At 54.6% G+C, this 17,651-nt stretch overlaps 2 protein-coding genes across 3 annotated transcripts in view; one reads left to right on the plus strand and one right to left on the minus strand.

Annotated features, from left to right (window-relative positions):
• The first annotated feature begins 7,881 nt into the window (after nucleotides 1–7,881).
• Nucleotides 7,882–11,349, plus strand: KLHDC7B (kelch domain containing 7B). Its single transcript, XM_052640658.1, has one exon. The coding sequence runs from the start codon at nucleotides 7,882–7,884 to the stop codon at nucleotides 11,347–11,349; it is 3,468 nt and encodes a 1,155-aa protein (XP_052496618.1).
• A 1,059-nt stretch (nucleotides 11,350–12,408) lies between these two features.
• The window catches only part of CPT1B (carnitine palmitoyltransferase 1B), a 42,696-nt gene continuing 37,453 nt past the window's right edge, over nucleotides 12,409–17,651 (minus strand). The window contains exon 20 of one of the 2 annotated variants that reach the window (XM_052639377.1): nucleotides 12,409–12,601. In XM_052639377.1, coding sequence (XP_052495337.1) covers nucleotides 12,444–12,601 — 158 coding nt within the window. In that variant the 3' untranslated portion in view covers nucleotides 12,409–12,443. Of the gene's footprint in view, nucleotides 12,602–12,710; nucleotides 12,731–17,651 lie in introns of those variants that run through there. The other variant, XM_052639378.1, reaches the window with a different exon arrangement.

Below are 17,651 nucleotides of genomic sequence, written 5' to 3' on the forward strand. Positions count from 1 at the left end.
CATCTGCAGTGATTTTGGAGCCCAGGAAAATAAAGTCTGTCACTGTTTCCACTGTTTCCTCGTCTATTTGCCATGAAGTGATGGGACCGAATGCCATGATCTTCTCTTTTTGAATGTTGAGCTTTAAGCCAACTTTGTCACTCTCCTCTTTCACTTTCATCAAGAGGCTCTTCAGTTCCTCTTCACTTTCTGCCATAAGGGTGGTGTCATCTGCATATCTGAGGATATTGATGTTTCTCCTGGCAATCTTTATTTCAGCTTATGCTTCATTTAGCCCAGCATTTCGCATGATGTACTTAGCATAGAAGTTAAATAAGTAGGGTGACAATATACAGCCTTGTTGTACTCCTTTCCCAATTTGGAACCAGTCCATTGTTCCATATCCAGTTCTAACTGTTGCTTCTTGACCTGCATACAGATTTCTCAGGAGGCAGGTCAGGTGGTCTGGTATTCTCATCTCTTAAAGAATGTTCCACAGTTTGTTGTGATCCACACAGTCAAAGGCTTTGGCACAGTCAATAAAGCAGAAATAGATGTTTTTCTGGAACTCTCTTGCTTTTTCTATGATCCAGCGGATGTTGGCAATTTGATCTCTGGTTCCTCTGCCTTTTCCAAATCCAGCTCAAACATCTGGAAGTTCTCGGTTCACATGCTATTGAAGACTAGCTTGGAGAATTTTGAGCATTACTTTGCTGGCATGTGAGATGAGTGTAATTGTGTGGTAGTTTGAACATTCTATGGCATTGCCTTTTCCTTTGGGATTGGAATGACAACTGAAGTTTTCCAGTCCTGTGGCCACTGATGAGTTTTGTTTTTTTTTTCACTGCTGAGTTTTCCAAACTTGCTGGCATATTGAGTGCAGCACTTTCACAGCATCATCTTTCAGGGTTTGAAATAGATCAGTTGGAATCACCTCCACTAGCTTTGTTCGTAGTGATGCTTTCTAAGGCCCACTTGACTTCACACTCAAGTTGTCTGGGCTCTAGGTGAGTGATCATACTATCGAGATTATCTGGGTTGTGAAGATCTTTTTTCTGTACAGTTCTTCTGTGTATTCTTGCCACCTCTTCTTAATATCTTCTGCTCCTGTTAGGTCCATACCATTTCTGTCCTTTGTTTTTGCCCATCTTTGCATGAAATGTTCCCTTGGTATCTCTAATTTTCTTGATGAGATCTCTAGTCTTTCCCATTCTATTATTTTCCTCTATTTGTGTGCATTGATCTCTGAGGAAGGCTTTCTTATCTCTCCTTGCTCTTCACTGGAACTCTGCATTCAGATGCTTATATCTTTCCTTTTCTCCTTTGCCTTTAGCTCCTCTTCTTTTCATAGGTATTTGTAAGGCCTCCTCAGACAGCTGTTTTGCCTTTTTGCATTTCTTCTTCTTGGGGCCTTGATCACTGCCTCCTGTACAGTGCTGCAAACCCCCGTCCATAGCTCTTCAGGCCTCTGTCCATAGATTCAGTGCCTTGAGCCTATTTCTCACTTCCACTGTATAATTGCAAGGGATTTGATTTAGATCGTACCTGAATGGGCTAGTGGTTTACCCTGCTAGAAAGGTTCTAAGAAGACCTACAAGACCTAGAACTAACAAACACCAGAAAAGATGTCCTTTTCATCATAGGGGACTGGAATGCAAAAATAGGAAGTCAAGAGACATCCTGAGTAACAGACAATTTTGAGCTTGGAGTACAAAATGGAGGAGGGCAAAGACTAACAGAGTTTTGCCAAGAGAACGCACTGGTTACAGCAAACACCCTCTTCCAACAACACAAGAGAAGACGACACATGGAAGTCACCAGATGGTCAACACCAAAATCCTGATTATATCTGATTATATTCTTTGCAGCCGAAGATGGAGAAGCTCTATACAGTCAGCAAAGACAAGACCGGGAGCTGACTGTGGCTCAGATCATGAGCTCCTTACTGCCAAATTCAGACTTAAGTTGAAGAAAGTAGGGAAAACCACTAGACCACTCAGGTATGACCTGGATCAAATCCCTTACAATTATACAGTGGAAGTTACAAGTGGGTTCAAGGGATTAGATCTGATAGTCAGAGCGCCTGAAGAACTATGGACGGAGGTTCTTGACATTGTACAGGAGGCGTGTTCCAAACCATCCCCAAGAGAAAGAACTGAAGTGTGCTGACCTGCAGCACTGTGTTGTTTTCCCGTGAGCAGCAGGGTTACTTGGTTATACTGACGTATGCATGTGCGTTTCCCAGATGCTTTCCCCTATCGGCTGTTACAGAACACTGAGGGTAGTTTTGCATGCTATATGGTTGCTGTTGAGTCGCTCGGTGTTGTTGACTCTTTGTAGCCCCGTGGACTGCGGCACGCCAGGCCTCCTTCTCCATCACCAGCTTCTGGAGCCTGCTCAGACTCGTGTCCATCGAGTCGGTGATGCCATCCAACCATCTCATCCTCTGTCGTCCCCTCCTCCCGCTTTCAATCTTTCCCAGCATCAGGGTCTTTTCCAATGAGTCAGGTCTTTGCATCAGGTGGCCAGAATACCGGGGCCTCAGCTTCAGCGTCAGTCTTCCAGTGAACGTTCGGGGCTGATCTCCCTCAGGAGGGACTGGCTGGGTCTCCGTGCAGCGCTGTTCAGTGGGCCCTCCTTATCCCGTCAGTCCTGAATTGGAGTATAACCGCTTCACTCTGTTGCGCTGGTCTTTTGTGTGTGCCGCTGTGAAGCAGCCGTATGCACACACATCCCCTCCTTTGAGCCTCCCTTCCATGCCATGGGATGGCACTCAGTTACAAAAAGGAATGCAGGTGACTTAGTTGATGTGTCCAGCACTTTGTTTATATACTTAGTGTATAGTGGTGTGTATATATTACCCCTAACTCCTAACCCCCCACCTTCCCCTTTGGTAACTGGAACTTTCTCCATCGATGAATCTCTTTCATATGTAAGTTCGTTTGCATCACTTTAAAATAGAGATCCCATATGTGAGCAGTGTCATATGATATTGGTCTTTCTCTGTGGTTCACTTCACTTGGCGTTGTCATCCTTTTTTCGGTTACATTGCACAGCTCTCGGGATTCCAGTTCCTCGACAAGGGCCACAGCATGGCAGCGCCACTTCCTGAGCACTGGTCCCCCAGGGAGCGCCTTAGGCTCACCCATGTTTCTGCAGGTCACACCATTTACTCAGTTCATGGCTCAGGAGCAGCGCGTTGCATATGTGTGCCACGGCTTTCTATCCATCCTCTGTCAGTGGGCATTGAGGCTGCTTCCATGTCTTGGGGATTGTAAACAGTGTTGCCACGAACATTGTTGCTGGCTAGTCACTAAGTCATGTCCAACGCTTTTGTGACCCCAAAAACTGTCGCCCGTCAGGCTCCTCTGTCCAAGGGACTTCCCAGGCAAGAACACTGGAGTGGGTTGCCACTCCCTTCTCCAGGAGATCTTCCCAACCCAGGGAATGAATCTGTATCTCTTACATCGGCAGGTGGATTCTTTATCACTGAGCCAGCTGGGAAGCCTGCCATGAACATCAGAAGTGAAGTGAAATGAAGTGATAGTTGCTTAGTCACGTCTGACTCTTTGTGACCCCATGGACTGTAGCCCACCAGGCTCCTCTTTCTATGGGATTCTCCAGGCAAGAATACTGGAGTGGGTCGCCATTCCTTTCTCCAGGGGAACTTCGTGACCCAGGGATCGAGCCCAGGCCTCCTGCGTTGCAGGCGGATTCTTTCCCAGCTGAGCCGCCGGGGAAGCCCTGTGAACATCAGGGTGCATGTATATTTTTGATTTAGAGTTTTCTTCAGATATATGCCCGGCGGTGGGACTGCAGGATCATATGGTAGCTCTGTTTTCAGTTTTGAAGGCACCTCCATACTTTTCTCCGTAGTGGCTGCATGAGTTCACATTCCCATCAACAGTGTAGGAAGGTTCTCTCTCCTCAACCTCTCCAGCACTGATTGCTTATGGAGTTCTTTAAAAAAAGATTTGTTTATATCTGGCTGCTCTGGGTCTGCAAGGGCTTTCTCTAGTGTAAGGCTGCTCTTTGTCAAGGAGCTCAGGCTTCTCTTGCCTGAGCACGGCTCAGTAGTTGTGGCGCACAGGCTTAGTTGCTCTGTGTCATGTGGGATCTTCCTGGACCAAGGATTGAACCCATGTACCTTGCATCGGCAGGCAGATTCTTAACCACTGGAAGGCTTACTTCTCAGGGAAGCCTAACTTTTTGATGGTGGCCATTCTGACCAGTGTTTGTTGCACTTCTATACACTGACAACAAACTCTCAGAAACAGAAATTAGGGAAACAATCCCATTTACCACTGCATCAAAGAGAATAAAATACCTGGGTGGCTCAGATGGTAAAGAGTCTGCCTGCAATGCAGGAGACCCGGGTTTGATCCCTGGGTTGGGAAGATCCCCTGGAGAAGGAAATGGCAACCCACTCCAGAGATCCAGCACCATGCGTGCTGGCAGGCAGGTGACTGCCTCCATCCCTGTTTTGTGTCATTTCTGAGGTAATCTTGCCTGGAGAATCCCACGGATGGAAGAGCCTGGCAGGTACAGTCCATGGGGTCACAAAGGGTCGGACACGACTGAGCGACTTCACTTTCATTTTCAAGGAGACAAAAGACCTGTATTGTGAAAACTAGATGTTGATGAAAGAAATTAAAGTTGACAGAAACAGATGGAAAGATATGTGCTCTTGATTATAAGAACTAATATTGGTAAAATGACCACAGAGCCCGAGGCAATCTACGGATCCAGTGCAATCCTATCAAATACGAAGGGCATTTTTTTTTTTTCTGGACCTGGGGGGGAAAATGTGTGTGGAAACACATGTTCTCTTCATCATTCTCATATTGTTGAATACTTATGTGTTTAAGTTTTTCCATTACAAGTAACATTGTGTTATCTTTTATTTATTAATTTTTTTTGCATAAACATTTCCCTCACTCACATGGATTCCTTAAGAGGTATACCATGTTGGGTATGAATGTTAAATCTGAGATTTATATTTTCTAAGCCTTAAATGTTATTCTAGATTTATTTATATGTATACACTCTTAACATAAAGTGAAAGTGAAAGTGAAGTCGCTCAGTTGTGTCCGACCCTCAGTGACCTCATGGACTTCAACCTTCCAGGCTCCTCCGTCCATGGGATTTTCCAGGTAAGAGCACTGGAGTGGAGTGGGTGCCATCGCCTTCTCTGACTCAACATAAGCATATATGATGTTATGGGCTTGCCAGGTGGCACTGGTGTTAAAGAACCTCCTGCCAACTCGGGGACATAAGAGACACAGGTTCGATCCCTGGGTCAGGAAGATCCCCTGGAGAAGGGAATGGCAGCTCACTTCAGTGTTCTTGCCCAGAGAATCCCATGGACAGAGGAGCCTGGCAGGCAACGGCCTATCGGGTCACAAAGCGTCAGAAACGACTTAGCACGCAGGCATGCATGTCATGTAGCCTTCTCTGGTTCACATAATTTCTGATCACACGATCTTTCTTGACTAATCGGAAAGCCCAGCATTTAGTGAGCTCTGCTGCTCTCTGCTGCCTCATGCATACTAGCCGCCCATGGGCAGCTGGCTCTCCAGTGGGGTTATGTCTCCATCTCACTAGGCGTTCCTCCAGCACACGTTTCAGAAAGGCGCCAGGTGCTTCTGTGCCGGGTGCCATCCAGCGCAGTCCGGGCTCAGTGACCCAGCGGTGGGGGGTCTTGCTGGGCGCTGCCACGGATCAGCTCACACGTGGATGGATTTCCCCACTTCTCAGGCCCTCAGTGTCCATTGGTCACGCGTGCTGGCAGGCAGGTGACTCCTCCGTTCCTGTTTTGTGTCATTTCTGAGGAAACAGGATCTCTGGGTCCACAGGCCCAAGCCCCTCTATTCTTCGGAGGGAATAGGTCAGGGGTCCTGCTGCAGAGGCGATGGGGCACAGGGCTCTAAGGAGGCCACTGCAGGCCAGACTTGCCCGGGGCCCATTTCCTTGATCTTTACTTTTGCCTCGATGGGAGTCTGTGGTAGTTAAGCTACGACGGCACAACCAGAACAGTTGCTCGTGTGTCACAATCTCTGTGGGTGACCCCGTGCGCTTCTGACGTTCTGTCACCTTTCCAGCAGTGCTGCGCTTTTACTCTCTCTGGAAAGATAAGAGGGAAATACTTCCACTGTTTGGAAGGTGACACGTCTCCAGGCACCTTCCCACAGGGAGTTTCTCCTTGCAGGGCAGGGCTTGCCTCGATTTGGGTTTTGAAAAGTCAGCTGTTTCCTTTCCCCAGGGGAGGGGCCTGGACCCTTCCTTGGCCAGCTGTGCCTCTGGGACCCATCCCAGGCCTCAGCACCTCGTGAAGCTGGTGTCCTAAGGCACCCCTGGTGGACCCGGCTAGGGGACCCGTCTGCTCTCTGACCACAGCCTGGCGCTCAGACGATGGCACGGTCTTCCGGTGCTGGGTGGAGGTGTGGTGGGTACTGCATGGCCTGTACTGAGGTGCAGATGCTGGGATCATCTCCATCCTTGCAAGGTCGCTGGACCCCAGACTTACCCAGACACAGAGCCTGGGGCCCCCGGCTGAGGTCCACCTTAAGGCAGGGCCCCTTGCTCCCTCTGACTGTCACTTAATACACCTGGCGCAGGGGGGTGGTGGGAGAGCACGGGTGGGTGAGATGCCTGAGGCTCACCAGGGCCCGGGCGGGGTGCCAGGGACAGGCCTTGGCCCTCTTGCTGCCCTCGTCAGGGAGAGTCCTCTGCCCCCGGCGACCAACAGGCACTTGTGACGAGGTGCCTGCCCTTGTCCCAGGAGCTCCAGGCTCTTTCCGAGTCTGGCCCCAGCTGGCACCTGTCCTGAGATTTACTCCTCGGTTGAAGAGAGGAGCAGAGGGAGGAGACAAAGCTTGTGCCCTGAGCAGCCACGTGCTGCGGGGGCCTGAGTCCTGGAGAGGAGGGAGGGGCGGGGTGAGAGGAGGCTGGCGAGACCAGGCTGATGGGGCGCTGGGGCTGGAGGGGGGTCCTGGAGGTTCCAGGGCTGGCCAGAGGGGCCTCTGGCAGTCGAGATGGCCCAGAGAGCCCAGGAGGCTCTGGAAGGTTGCGATGAGCCAGGCCAATAAAGAGGAAAACACAACTTTTGGATCTTCCTTGCTTTGTCCACTCATTACTCTCGATGGCTTAAAAATGCCTTTGACAACGGTCCCATCTCTGAACTCAGGGTCAAGAGGGTCCAGAGGCAGCTGGATGGGGGGACTGGGAGCCACTCTCCCGAGCACCCCGTCCCCAGGAGTGGGGCCACGGCTTCAGGCCTGCGTCCCTCCCCGCTGCCCATCTGCATGCGGACCGAGCTTGGGGTCAGGACCCCCACCCCATCCCTCTTCTCAGGGAGACGCCCCCATCCCTGCAGAGCGGAACGGTCTTCTCGGGTTCCCGGTAACTTCATCAGGGCCTCCTCGTGTTGCTGCAGCTACAGATAACATCTCCCTGTGGGTAACTCTTCCCTGGCAGAGCCCCGGAGACTGGCCCGAGCTCAGCGGAGGGACCCGAGCTGAGGGTCTGTTGGGCAGAACGAGTGGCTGGGCTGCCGGGCCAGTGCTGACGGGGGCTGCCGGGGCAGTGCTGACGGGCACTGCCATCCACCCCTGGACCCGCAGAAAGAGGGAGGGGCGGGGGCGGGCGGGGGCGGGGCAGGGTCGGGGAGGCCCGAGCTCCTGGAGCTGCGGGGAGTTGTTCTGACCCCCGCTCGACGGAGGCCCACCCTCCCGGGTCCGCGGCGCGCCCGCAGGCACAGCCTCCTTAGCCAGGCAGCCCTCTGGGCGGGACACTTCGCGGGCCCATCTGCGGCACCCGGGAGGGCCTGAAGCCCTAGTGTCGCGCAGCACGCATCTCCCAGCCTGCTGCCCAGTGCCTCTCGCCGGGTTGGCGGCCCAGACCATGGCCCAGAGCGCCTCAGAGGCTGGCGGCCTCGCCTGGGGTTGGGACGGGGACGTGGACGAAGACTGGGAGGGCGCCGCGCTGACCCTGCTGGCCCTGGCCGTGGTGGCCGCCACGGCGCTGGCTCTGCACTGGTTTGGCTCCGCGCAGGACCAGGAAGTGCCGGGACCAGCCCTCCGGCCTTCGCAGGTGGGAGCAGCTGGGCCAGCCCTACCCCCGAAGCACAAGGTCAGTGGCGCTGTTGAGGGTCACGGCTCAGGGCAGGGAAAGCCAGGCCCTGCAGGACGTGGCCAGGGTAGTCCAGCTGCAGTGGGCGCCCAGGATCAGGAGCCCCTGGGCAGCGGAAGTCTGGCTGCTGCAGCCTCCCCTCCCCTTAAGATGCCAGCAGGGGAGGGGGCCAGTGGAGGGGCCTTGGGACCCCCTGAAACCCTCCAACGTAAAGGGAAGGAGGCTCGCAGGTCAGGCTCTGCTCTCCCAGGTGGGAGCAAAGCTGAAGGGTCATCTGCACCCCTCCTGATACACTTCATCCCTCGGGATCCTGGCAGAGAAGTGGAGGTGCGGGGGGAGGCAGGGGGTGCCCGAGGCAAGGCCCCTGTCCACAGGGCAGGACGGGACAGTCGCCCCTGGCAACAAGGGCAGAGGTCACCTGCCTCGAGGGGGCAGAGCCCCGGCAGCCGGTGGGGGCAGGTGGACTCAGGACGGAGCAGCTGTCGCCGGCCAAAGCTGGACGCCCTGTCTCTGGGCTCTGTGGTGAGCGTGTGGGATGCTGTGGGTGCAGCCAGCAGCCTGCCCGCAGGCTCCCGGGGGCTCCTGTTCCCCCAGGAGCCGCCCCCATTGTGCAGCCTGCAGACTAGGCCCTTGATGGGTGTCTCAGAGAGGGGGCTTGGGGAGAGCGGCCCCCAAGCCGCCCAAGGCCTAGCTCTGGACTCAGCAGCCACAGCCGGCGAGAACAAGGAGGCTGCGACCCTGGCCCCCAGGGAGTCTCAAGGGTCCCCAGCCGCCACTGGAGGCTGGCCCTGGGTGAGGAGGGAGGTCCTGGTCACCGGGAGCTTCAGCCAGGCCCCGGGCCCTGTGAGCCTATCACCAGAGGGGCCCCAGGGGGGACGCCCTCTCTTGTCCCTGGTGCAGAGGACCACAGAGGCCTGCACTGTGGGACGGGCTGGGGCTAATGGCTCTGGAGATCACGTTTCCTTCAGTTCAGGGCCTGGAGGGACAAAGGAGCAAGGGGCCCACGGCATTAGAGAAGGGAGAGGGTCCCTGCGAGGCCGGGTGGCCTGTGGTTCTGCAGACATTTGCAGCTACATCTCCTCCCCTAGCTCCTCAGCCACGACCCCGCCATGCACCCCTAAACCCCTTCCACCCCCAGGGTCCCCACCCGCAGCACACGCCCGCCCCAGTCTCGTACCTGGAGCCCCAATTCCTCCGATCTCCTTTCCTTCAGACTCTTTGCCCCTCAGAGTGAGCCAGAGTCCTGCTGCGGGGTCCTCCTCCCCAGCGCCGACCCCTTCCCCCCCGACAGGTGCCCCTCCTCCAGCACCATCCGCTGCCCCCGCACCAGCTGCAGCCCCCATGGCTGCTAGTGGATCAAGGCTTGCATCTCGGGAGCCCAGTGTTGTTCTCTGCAAGGACCATCAGCAGGGGCAGCTCTCAACCAGCTGGGGAAACCTTATTTCGATGGTTCTCAGGAGTCACCCCTTTCCCAGGCCAGAGAGGACCCAAGGGAGAGCCCTGAGGGCTGCTCTGGAGAGTCCCAGCCATCCAGGCGCAGTCTCACCCTCTGAGATCAGAGAGTTGGCTGCTCCCCCAGAGGAGGACAGGCATGGCACAGAGGGGCTGGCCACAAGGGCGGGTCCAGGGGGCCTGGAGGAGGCTGGAGCCCAGCCACAGCAGAGTCACGCTGAGACTGAGGGGGCTGCTGCTGCAGGCACCCCCTCAGGCCCGAGAGGGGACAGAACCGAGGAGAAATATCCAGACTCGCTGCTGAGGGGAGCCGCAGAGCCCATGGCCCCCTTGCCGCCCCCAGAGCAGACCCAGCCTGGCTCTTCACCCTCTCTGGCTACAAGGCAGGACCCCCAGCCAGTCCCGCGGCCCCGGAAACGCAGCTTGTGTGAAATGTCCCAGAGCCCCAAGCAGGAGGCCAGCCGGACGGCCCCAGGGCAGCCCCAGGGACGGGTGTCCGAGGCAGGGCCTCGCCCTTCAGGCCTCGGGCAGGGCCTCGGGGAGAAGCAGGAGGAGGCCCGGAAACTCACGGGGTTTCTGCAGAGGCCGGGAGGCTGGGGGGTGGTGGAGGGGCCCCGGAAGTCCAGGGCCTCCGCCATGGCTCTGCCGCGATGGTTGGACTTGGGCAGTTGCCTGGAGGCACTGGCCTTTGCCCAGCAGCACGGGGACCCTGGCTTGGCCCAGGAAACCTATGCCTGGATGAGCGACAATCTGCTTCACGTGCTGAGAGACCCGAACCTCTACCGGCAGCTGAGTGGGGCTGACCGGGAGCGCATCGTGAGCCTGCGCACCGGCCGCGGCCCGGCGGTGCTGGGGGCCCTGGTGCTGCCGGGCCTCTACGGGGCGAGCCGCTCTGGGCTCACACGGGACTCCCCTGTGGCGGAGGCTCTTGGCGTGGGGCCCGCGGCCCCGCCTCCGCCCGCATATCTGCACGTGTTCCACCCCGGAGAGAACACGTGGCGGCCGCTGACCAAGGTGCCTCAGGAGGCCCCGCTGCGCGGCTGCGGCCTCTGCACCCTGCACAACTACCTGTTCCTGGCGGGGGGCATCCGCGGCTCTGGCGCCGAGGCCGTCTGCACCAACGAGGTGTTCTGCTACAACCCTCTGACCGACGTCTGGAGCCAGGTGCGGCCCATGCAGCAGGCGCGCGCCCAGCTCAAGCTAGTGGCGCTGGACGGGCTGCTCTACGCCATCGGGGGCGAGTGTCTGTACAGCGTGGAGTGCTACGACCCGCGCGCGGACGCCTGGGCCCCCCGCGCGCCCCTCCCTGCGGGCGCCTTCCCCGTGGCTCACGAGGCTGTGGCCTGCCAGGGGGACATCTACGTCACCGGGGGCCATCTCTTTCACCGGCTGCTCAGGTACCGTCCCACGAAGGATGCGTGGGATGAATGCCCCTACAGTGCCAGCCACCGGCGGTCCGGCGACATGGTGGCTCTGGGGGGCTTCCTGTACCGCTTCGACCTTCTGCGGGGCGTGGGCGCCGCGGTGATGCGCTACAACCCCGTGACGAGCTCCTGGAGCCGGGCCGCCGCCTTGCCCCTGCCCGCCCCCGCCCCGCTGCGCTGCGCGGCGCTGGGCAGCACCATCTATTGCCTCAACCGCCAAGTCACAGCCACCTTCACCGTCTCCGAGGGGGCCGCCCAGTTCCAGGCCAAGGAGCTGCAGCCTTTCCCCCTGGGGACCAAAGGGGTCCTCTGCCCGTTCACCCTGACTCTGCCTGCCAGGGCCCCACTGCAGACTGCCCTCTGACTGGCTGCTCTCCCGGGAGACCCTGGGGCGGGTCTGCTGGGCGGGAGGCGCCCTGGGAGGAGGCTGCGGTGCAGAAGGCTCTGCTGCTGTTCCTGGGACAACTTTCCTTTTCTGTTCTAATGAGCCTCCTGACTCCCCCTTCCTCTGTGCCTGCTCCCCCTCAGAGCCCCGGCCTCCAGCGCCTGGGAGCTGGTTGCTGGCATCTTACCTCCCACCGGACCCAAGCTGCTTCCTGTTTAATCCTTCCCTGGCTGCCTGGGGCCTCAGCCCGCTCACCCATCCATCCCCCAGGCAGAGCCCCTCTCACAGTAACACCCCACTGCCTGACCTGACCCGGGGGGCTCCAGGCCAGGCAAGGAGCACTCAAGGGGGTGAGAAGGGAGACCAGAGGAGTCCCCAGGAAAGCACCCTTGTCTCTGGGACTTTCTACCTGGCCTGAGGCCTCCGGAGTCTGGCTGGTTCTATCTTGGAACAGCTCTGAAGCCCTCTTTTGTCTGATTGACCTCAGGGCTGAGAATCCTTGTCTGTTGAGTGTCCTGCTGGCTGTAACCCCTGCCTAGACCCTTGCCCAGGCCGGCCAGGACCACTCAGCTCGTGCCCGTCTGCAGCTTGGTGCCGCCTCTCCCTCTGGTTCGGCTCCTGGAGGGGCCTGCCCCCTCCCCACCAGCCCCTCACTCGCCGTGTGGATTGGATAGACATCCACCACGGCTTTTCTTGTCTGAAATGGGGTCGTGGGAACCTAAGGGCACACCCGAGTGCCCAGCACAGTGCCCCAGACATGCAGCCGAGTAACGACGTTCTCCTCGTCCGCTTTGGAACTCACTGTGGGAAGGCAAATAAACCCGCCTGAATGCTGCCCGTGCCCCACCTGTCTGGCTCCTTTTCTGGCCTCTTATTCTCAGTTCAGCGCCACTGGCACTGAGCTCTTCTGCCTCACCAGAGCATCCTCGTCTCGCCCATCTTGTGTGCTCACAGGGCCTGAATGCAGCTGGGTGAGACAGAAAGGATCCTGAGGTGCTTGAAAATAAGTTTATTGAGAAACAAGCTCTGTGCCCAGGCCACGAGTTGGGGTTGCTGCGGCTCTACCCGGGGGCCTACTGCGCGCGCTTGGCCTCGCTGAGCAGCTCCTGCCACTTCTTCTCCATCTCCTCCTTGCAGTTGAGGAAGGCGTCCTCCAGCCGCCGCATGGACTCCGCCAGCGCGGGGTTGGTGCGCATCACCACCATGTCGTAGGCCATCCACGTGGCCTGCACTGCAACAGCCAGACAGGCCCTGGTCAGGCCACAGGGGTGGCTGCAGCGCTGGGCCCCCTGGCGAGGGCTGGGTGCCTCTGGTCACGCCCAGCATCCTGGGACAGGATGCGCTGAGCCACCCAATTACTCTAAGGAGAGAAAGCGGGTCGGCCATGTGTCAGAGGGCTCATAACAACCCCTATTAAATCTCCTCTCTACACAGAGCAGGAACGAACCTTCCCTAATCTCACCAAGTCTTAACTTCGGAATACACCAGCCCACAACACTAAAAGGTTGGATGGCAGTATGACATGAAATGTCAGGAAAGGTTAAATACAGGTCCTTACCCATCTGCAGTTCACAGCTAGTGGCTGCAGGGTGACTCCCAGGAAGTGCTCCTCCACCCCAGCTCCCATGCTGAGGCAGGGCTGCCCACTGCCATTCCTGTGAGGCCTGAGCCTCGGGTTTTCTCATGCTCATGGGCCTGGGATGCCTGCCCGCCTCCAGCAGGGCACCCCTCTGCTTTCACTGAGACCAGCCCAGGGGCTCCTCCTTTCACGAAGGTTTGCATGTTCATGTCAGGTGTCCCTTGGTGCTCACCACTGGACTGACTGACTTTCTTTCCCTCTGAGAGCAACTTGAGGGCAGTGCCCCTGGCCTGAAGATGACCCTGCGCTTCCAGTACGAATCCAGTGCTGTGTGCAGAGACCCTACCTCACCCCTTCCCTCTGAGCACAGCCGTCCACTAGTGTGGTTCTCCCCTTTAGACCTAAGAATAAGAGGGTCATCTCTGTGTGCAGCAAACACATCCCCTTAGAAGTTCTCCGGGCTGGGCTAACAAAAGCTGGATACTTTGGGAAACTATATCCTTCAGGAAATTAACCACGGGAGAGACAGGCAGGGAATCCCCCGGCAGTTCAGTGGGTGGGATTCTGTACTTTCACTGCCGAGGGTGCAAGTTCAGCCCCTGGTCAGGGAACTACGACCCTGCAAGCTGCATGGTGCTGCCAAAAGGAAAAAAACAGGCAGATGACTAATGACGAACGCACACGCATGTCTGCACGCAGCACAGAGGAGCAGCGCGACAGACCTGAAGCTTGACAGAAAGCGGCAGCTGTGTGGTCAGGGAGCAGTCAGAGAAGACGCATGCCGTGCGCCTCAGCAGACAGGGCATGTGACCATCTGCCCCACAGGGGCCCTCCAGCTTCTGCAGCAAGAGTCTCTGGGGACACCTGTTAACGGTAGACAGCTGGGCCCTCTCAAAGCTCAAAGAGGCTCTTACATAGTGGGCTGGGAATGGTGCCCAGGAACCTGCATCTTAACAAGCATCCTGGGTAACTCTGCAGGAAGCTCGCAGACCATCATGTCAGCCACCTGGACAGCAGGTGGAGCATGGGCCTGAGGCCAAGGCTCTCTACTCACTGGCCGTGTGACCTGGAGTCAGAGATTTAAACCACTAACCTCATCTCCTCACACGTCAAGGCCGGACAATGTCCGGATCTCACGGCTTGCTGTGAAGATTAAACGGATGATGTACGTAAACTGCCTTGCACATATTAAGTGCTCAAGAAAGGAGAAACTCCTGCTGTAAAATAAATAACTGAGGTATTCAGGACAGAGAACTAGGGTGGGTAAAACAAAATGAAACCAAAAAAATAGCTCACAGAAAACAAGCTCCTACAGACCTACAGAGCAGCTGAAATTATAGCCCTGAGTCTCCTGAGGCCGAAGCAGAGAGGAAAACGTGCTCAGTTACAAGACTTAGTGACCGGGCTTCCTTGGTGGTGCAGTGGATGAGGGTCCACCTGCCAGTGCAGGGCTTGAGCCTGCTCTGGGGAGATTCCACATGTCTTGGGACAACTAAGTTTGCGCCCCACAACCACTGATGCTGCGCTCTAGAGCCTGCACGCTGCAGCTACAGAGCCTGCGTGCTGCAGCTCTGAAGCCTGCGCACCTGGCCTGCGCACTGCAACAAGAGAAGCTGCCACAGTGAGAAGCCTGCGCGCTGCCATGTGAGCAGCCCCTGCTCGCCACAACGAGAGCACCAAAGCAAAGCAATGGAGATCCAGGACAGCCAAAAATAAACAAATAAAAACGTTTTTAAAAATAGAATGCTGAAAATTATTTTTTAAAAGATTCAGTGAGCGTAAAATAAAAACAAACCCATTGTTGATGACACTTTTATCCTAAGAAAGAATTTTCCTATAGGTATATTTCATGAGAGGTATGTAATATAGTTGAAAATGTCCTTGACAACATCCTTACTTTAAATGCAAAGAGGGACTTTCCCAGTGGTCCAGAGGCTAAGACTCCACGCTCCCAGTGTGGGCAGCCCAGGGTCGATCCCCGATCAAGGAACTGGATCCCACATGCCATGCCGAAACTAAAGATCCTGCATGCTGAAACTAAGAGCCAGCCTAGCCAAACAGACAAATAAAAACACATTCTCCTGTGTCTACAATTGTAATCATTGGTAAAAGAAAGCTGGGGGCACAGTACCAAAGCACACGTCAGAAAAGGCAATTCAGTGAGATACTAGAACATCGTATCAAGGGCACAGCTCCCTGTAATTGGATCCCAGGGAGAAATAGTACAGATAGGAGAGCCTCCCAATCATCCCTCAGAAACATGTGTCTCCTGAGTTTCCATTCAGTCAGTATCTATTGAGCGCGTGCCCTGTGCTGGCATTTCACTAAGGCAGCCCTGATGATGCAGCAGTCTATAAGGCTGGATGCACCCCCGCCCTCCGGAGCGTCTCTACTAGCTGCAGCGGGAGGAGGCAGGTATAAACATACAAGACAATTACTCATCATGAACGGAACTGTGAAGGGAACGAGCAGCATGTACTGTGACAGAGAAATGAGGTAGGAAAGCCTTATTTTAGATCAGGTAGTGAGGGCAGGCCCTCTCAGAGGGCTTTTGGCAAGGCCAGCAGAGTAGCAAAGCCAAGGTCCTATCTCTGGTTCAGTTCAGTTCAGTCACTCAGTTGTGTATGACTCTGCAACCGCATGGACTGTAGCAGAGCAGGCGTTCCCATCCATCACCAACTCCCAGAGCCTGGTCAAACTTATGTCCATGGAGTCAGTGATGCCATCCAGCCATCTCATCCTCTGTCATCCCCTTCTCCTCCTGCCTTCAATCTTTCCCAGAATCAGGGTCTTTTTCAATAAGTCAGTTCTTCACATCAGGTGGCCAAAGTATTAAAGCTTCAGTCTCAGCATCAATCCTTCCAGTGAATATTCAGGACTGATTTTTTTTTTTTTTAGGATTGACTGGTTTGATCTCCTTGCAGTCCAAGGGACCCTCAAGAGTCTTCTCCAACACCACAGTTCAAAAGCATCAATTCTTCAATAGTCAGCTTTCTTCACAGTCCAACCCTCACATCAGATGGACCTTTGTTGGCAAAGTAATGTCTCTGCTTTTTAACATGCTGTCTAGGTTGGTCATAGATTTTCTTCGAGGTAGCAAGCATCTTTTAATTTCATGCCTGTAGTCACCATCTGCAGTGATTTTGGAGCCCAAGAAAATAAAGTCTGTTTCCATTGTTTCCCCATCTATTTGCCATGAAGTGATGGGACTGGATGCTATGATTTTAGTGTTTTGAATGTTGAGTTTTAAGCCAGCTTTTTCACTCTCTTCTTTCACTTTCATCAAGAGGCTCTTCAGTTCCTCTTCATTTTCTGCCATAAGCGTGGTGGTATCTGCATATCTGAGGTTATTGATATTTCTCCCAGCAGGCTTGATTCCAGGTTGTGCTTCATCCAGCCTGGCATTTTGCACGATGTACTCTGCATAGAAGTTAATTAAGCAGGGTGACAATATGCAGCCTTGTCCTACTCCTTTCCCAATGTGGAACCAGTCTGTTGTTCCATGTCCAGTTCTAACTGTTGCTTCTTGACCTGCATACAGATTTCTCAGGAGGCAGGTCAGATGGTCTGGTATCCCCATCTCTTGAAGAATGTTCCACAGTTTGTTGTGATCCACACAGTCAAAGGCTTTGGCACAGTCAATAAAGCAGAAGTAAACGGTTTTTTTTAAATTCTCTTGCTTTTTGTATGATCCAACATTGTTGGCAATTTGATCTCTGGTTCCTCTGCCTTTTCTAAATCCAGCTTGAACAGCTGGAGGTTCTCAGTTCATGTACTGCTGAAGCCTGGCTTGGAGAATTTTGAACATTACTTTGCTAGCGTGTGACATGAGTGCAGTTGTGTGGTAGTCTGAACATTCTTTGGCATTGCCTTTCTTTGGGATTGGAATGAAAACTGACCTTTTCCAGTTCTGTGGCCACTGCTGAGCTTTCCAAATTTGCTGGCATATTGAGTGCAGCCCTTTAATAGCATCATCTTTTAACATTTGAAATAGCTCAACTGGAATTTCATCACTTCCACTAGCTTTGTTTGTAGTGATGCTTCCTAAGACCCACTTGACTTCTCATTCCGGGATGTCTGGCTCTAGGTGAGTGATCACACCATTGTGGTTACCTGGGTCATGAAGATCTTTTTTGTATAGTTCTTCTGTGTATTCTTGCCACCTCTTCTTTATAGCTTCTGCTTCTGTTAGGTCTATACCATTTCTGTCCTTTATTGTGCCCATATTTGCATGAGGTGTTCCCTTGGCATCCCAAAATTATTTCTTGAAGAGATCTGCAGTCTAGCCATCTCTGAGAGGCTAGTCAGGGCTCTGCCACGCACTCTGACCACCCAGTACGTAGGCTCATGTCCTCACACAGAAAATTTTTTTAAATGGTCAAGATGTGCACCTAGAAACAGGGTTCAGTTCAGTAAAGGATGAAGATAAAGTATTCCAAAATCTGTGTAGGAGAGGGGAGGACTAATGAGGGAGGCAGTAAGCAGATTTATTTTGACAGTCCCAGAGGTAGGAGCAGAGAACAGGAATGATGAGGCCAGTCAAGCTAGGCAGTAAAGGGATGAAGACAAGCCCACAGGCTAATTCACATCACAGGCAAAATAAAGGAATCAACATTTAAAAATGTAAATGGTGAAGGTCTACCTCCTCAAACCTCAGGTCCCAGATGGCTTTTCAGATGAATTCTACTGAACTTTGAAGAAT

The sequence above is a fragment of the Budorcas taxicolor genome, chromosome 5 (assembly GCF_023091745.1).
Source record: "Budorcas taxicolor isolate Tak-1 chromosome 5, Takin1.1, whole genome shotgun sequence".
NCBI classification, from domain to species: Eukaryota; Metazoa; Chordata; class Mammalia; order Artiodactyla; family Bovidae; genus Budorcas; species Budorcas taxicolor.

Excerpts from the sequence above, each read along its gene's own strand:
- KLHDC7B (XM_052640658.1), top strand. The coding sequence starts at position 7,882 with ATGGCCCAGAGCGCCTCAGAGGCTGGCGGCCTCGCCTGGGGTTGGGAC.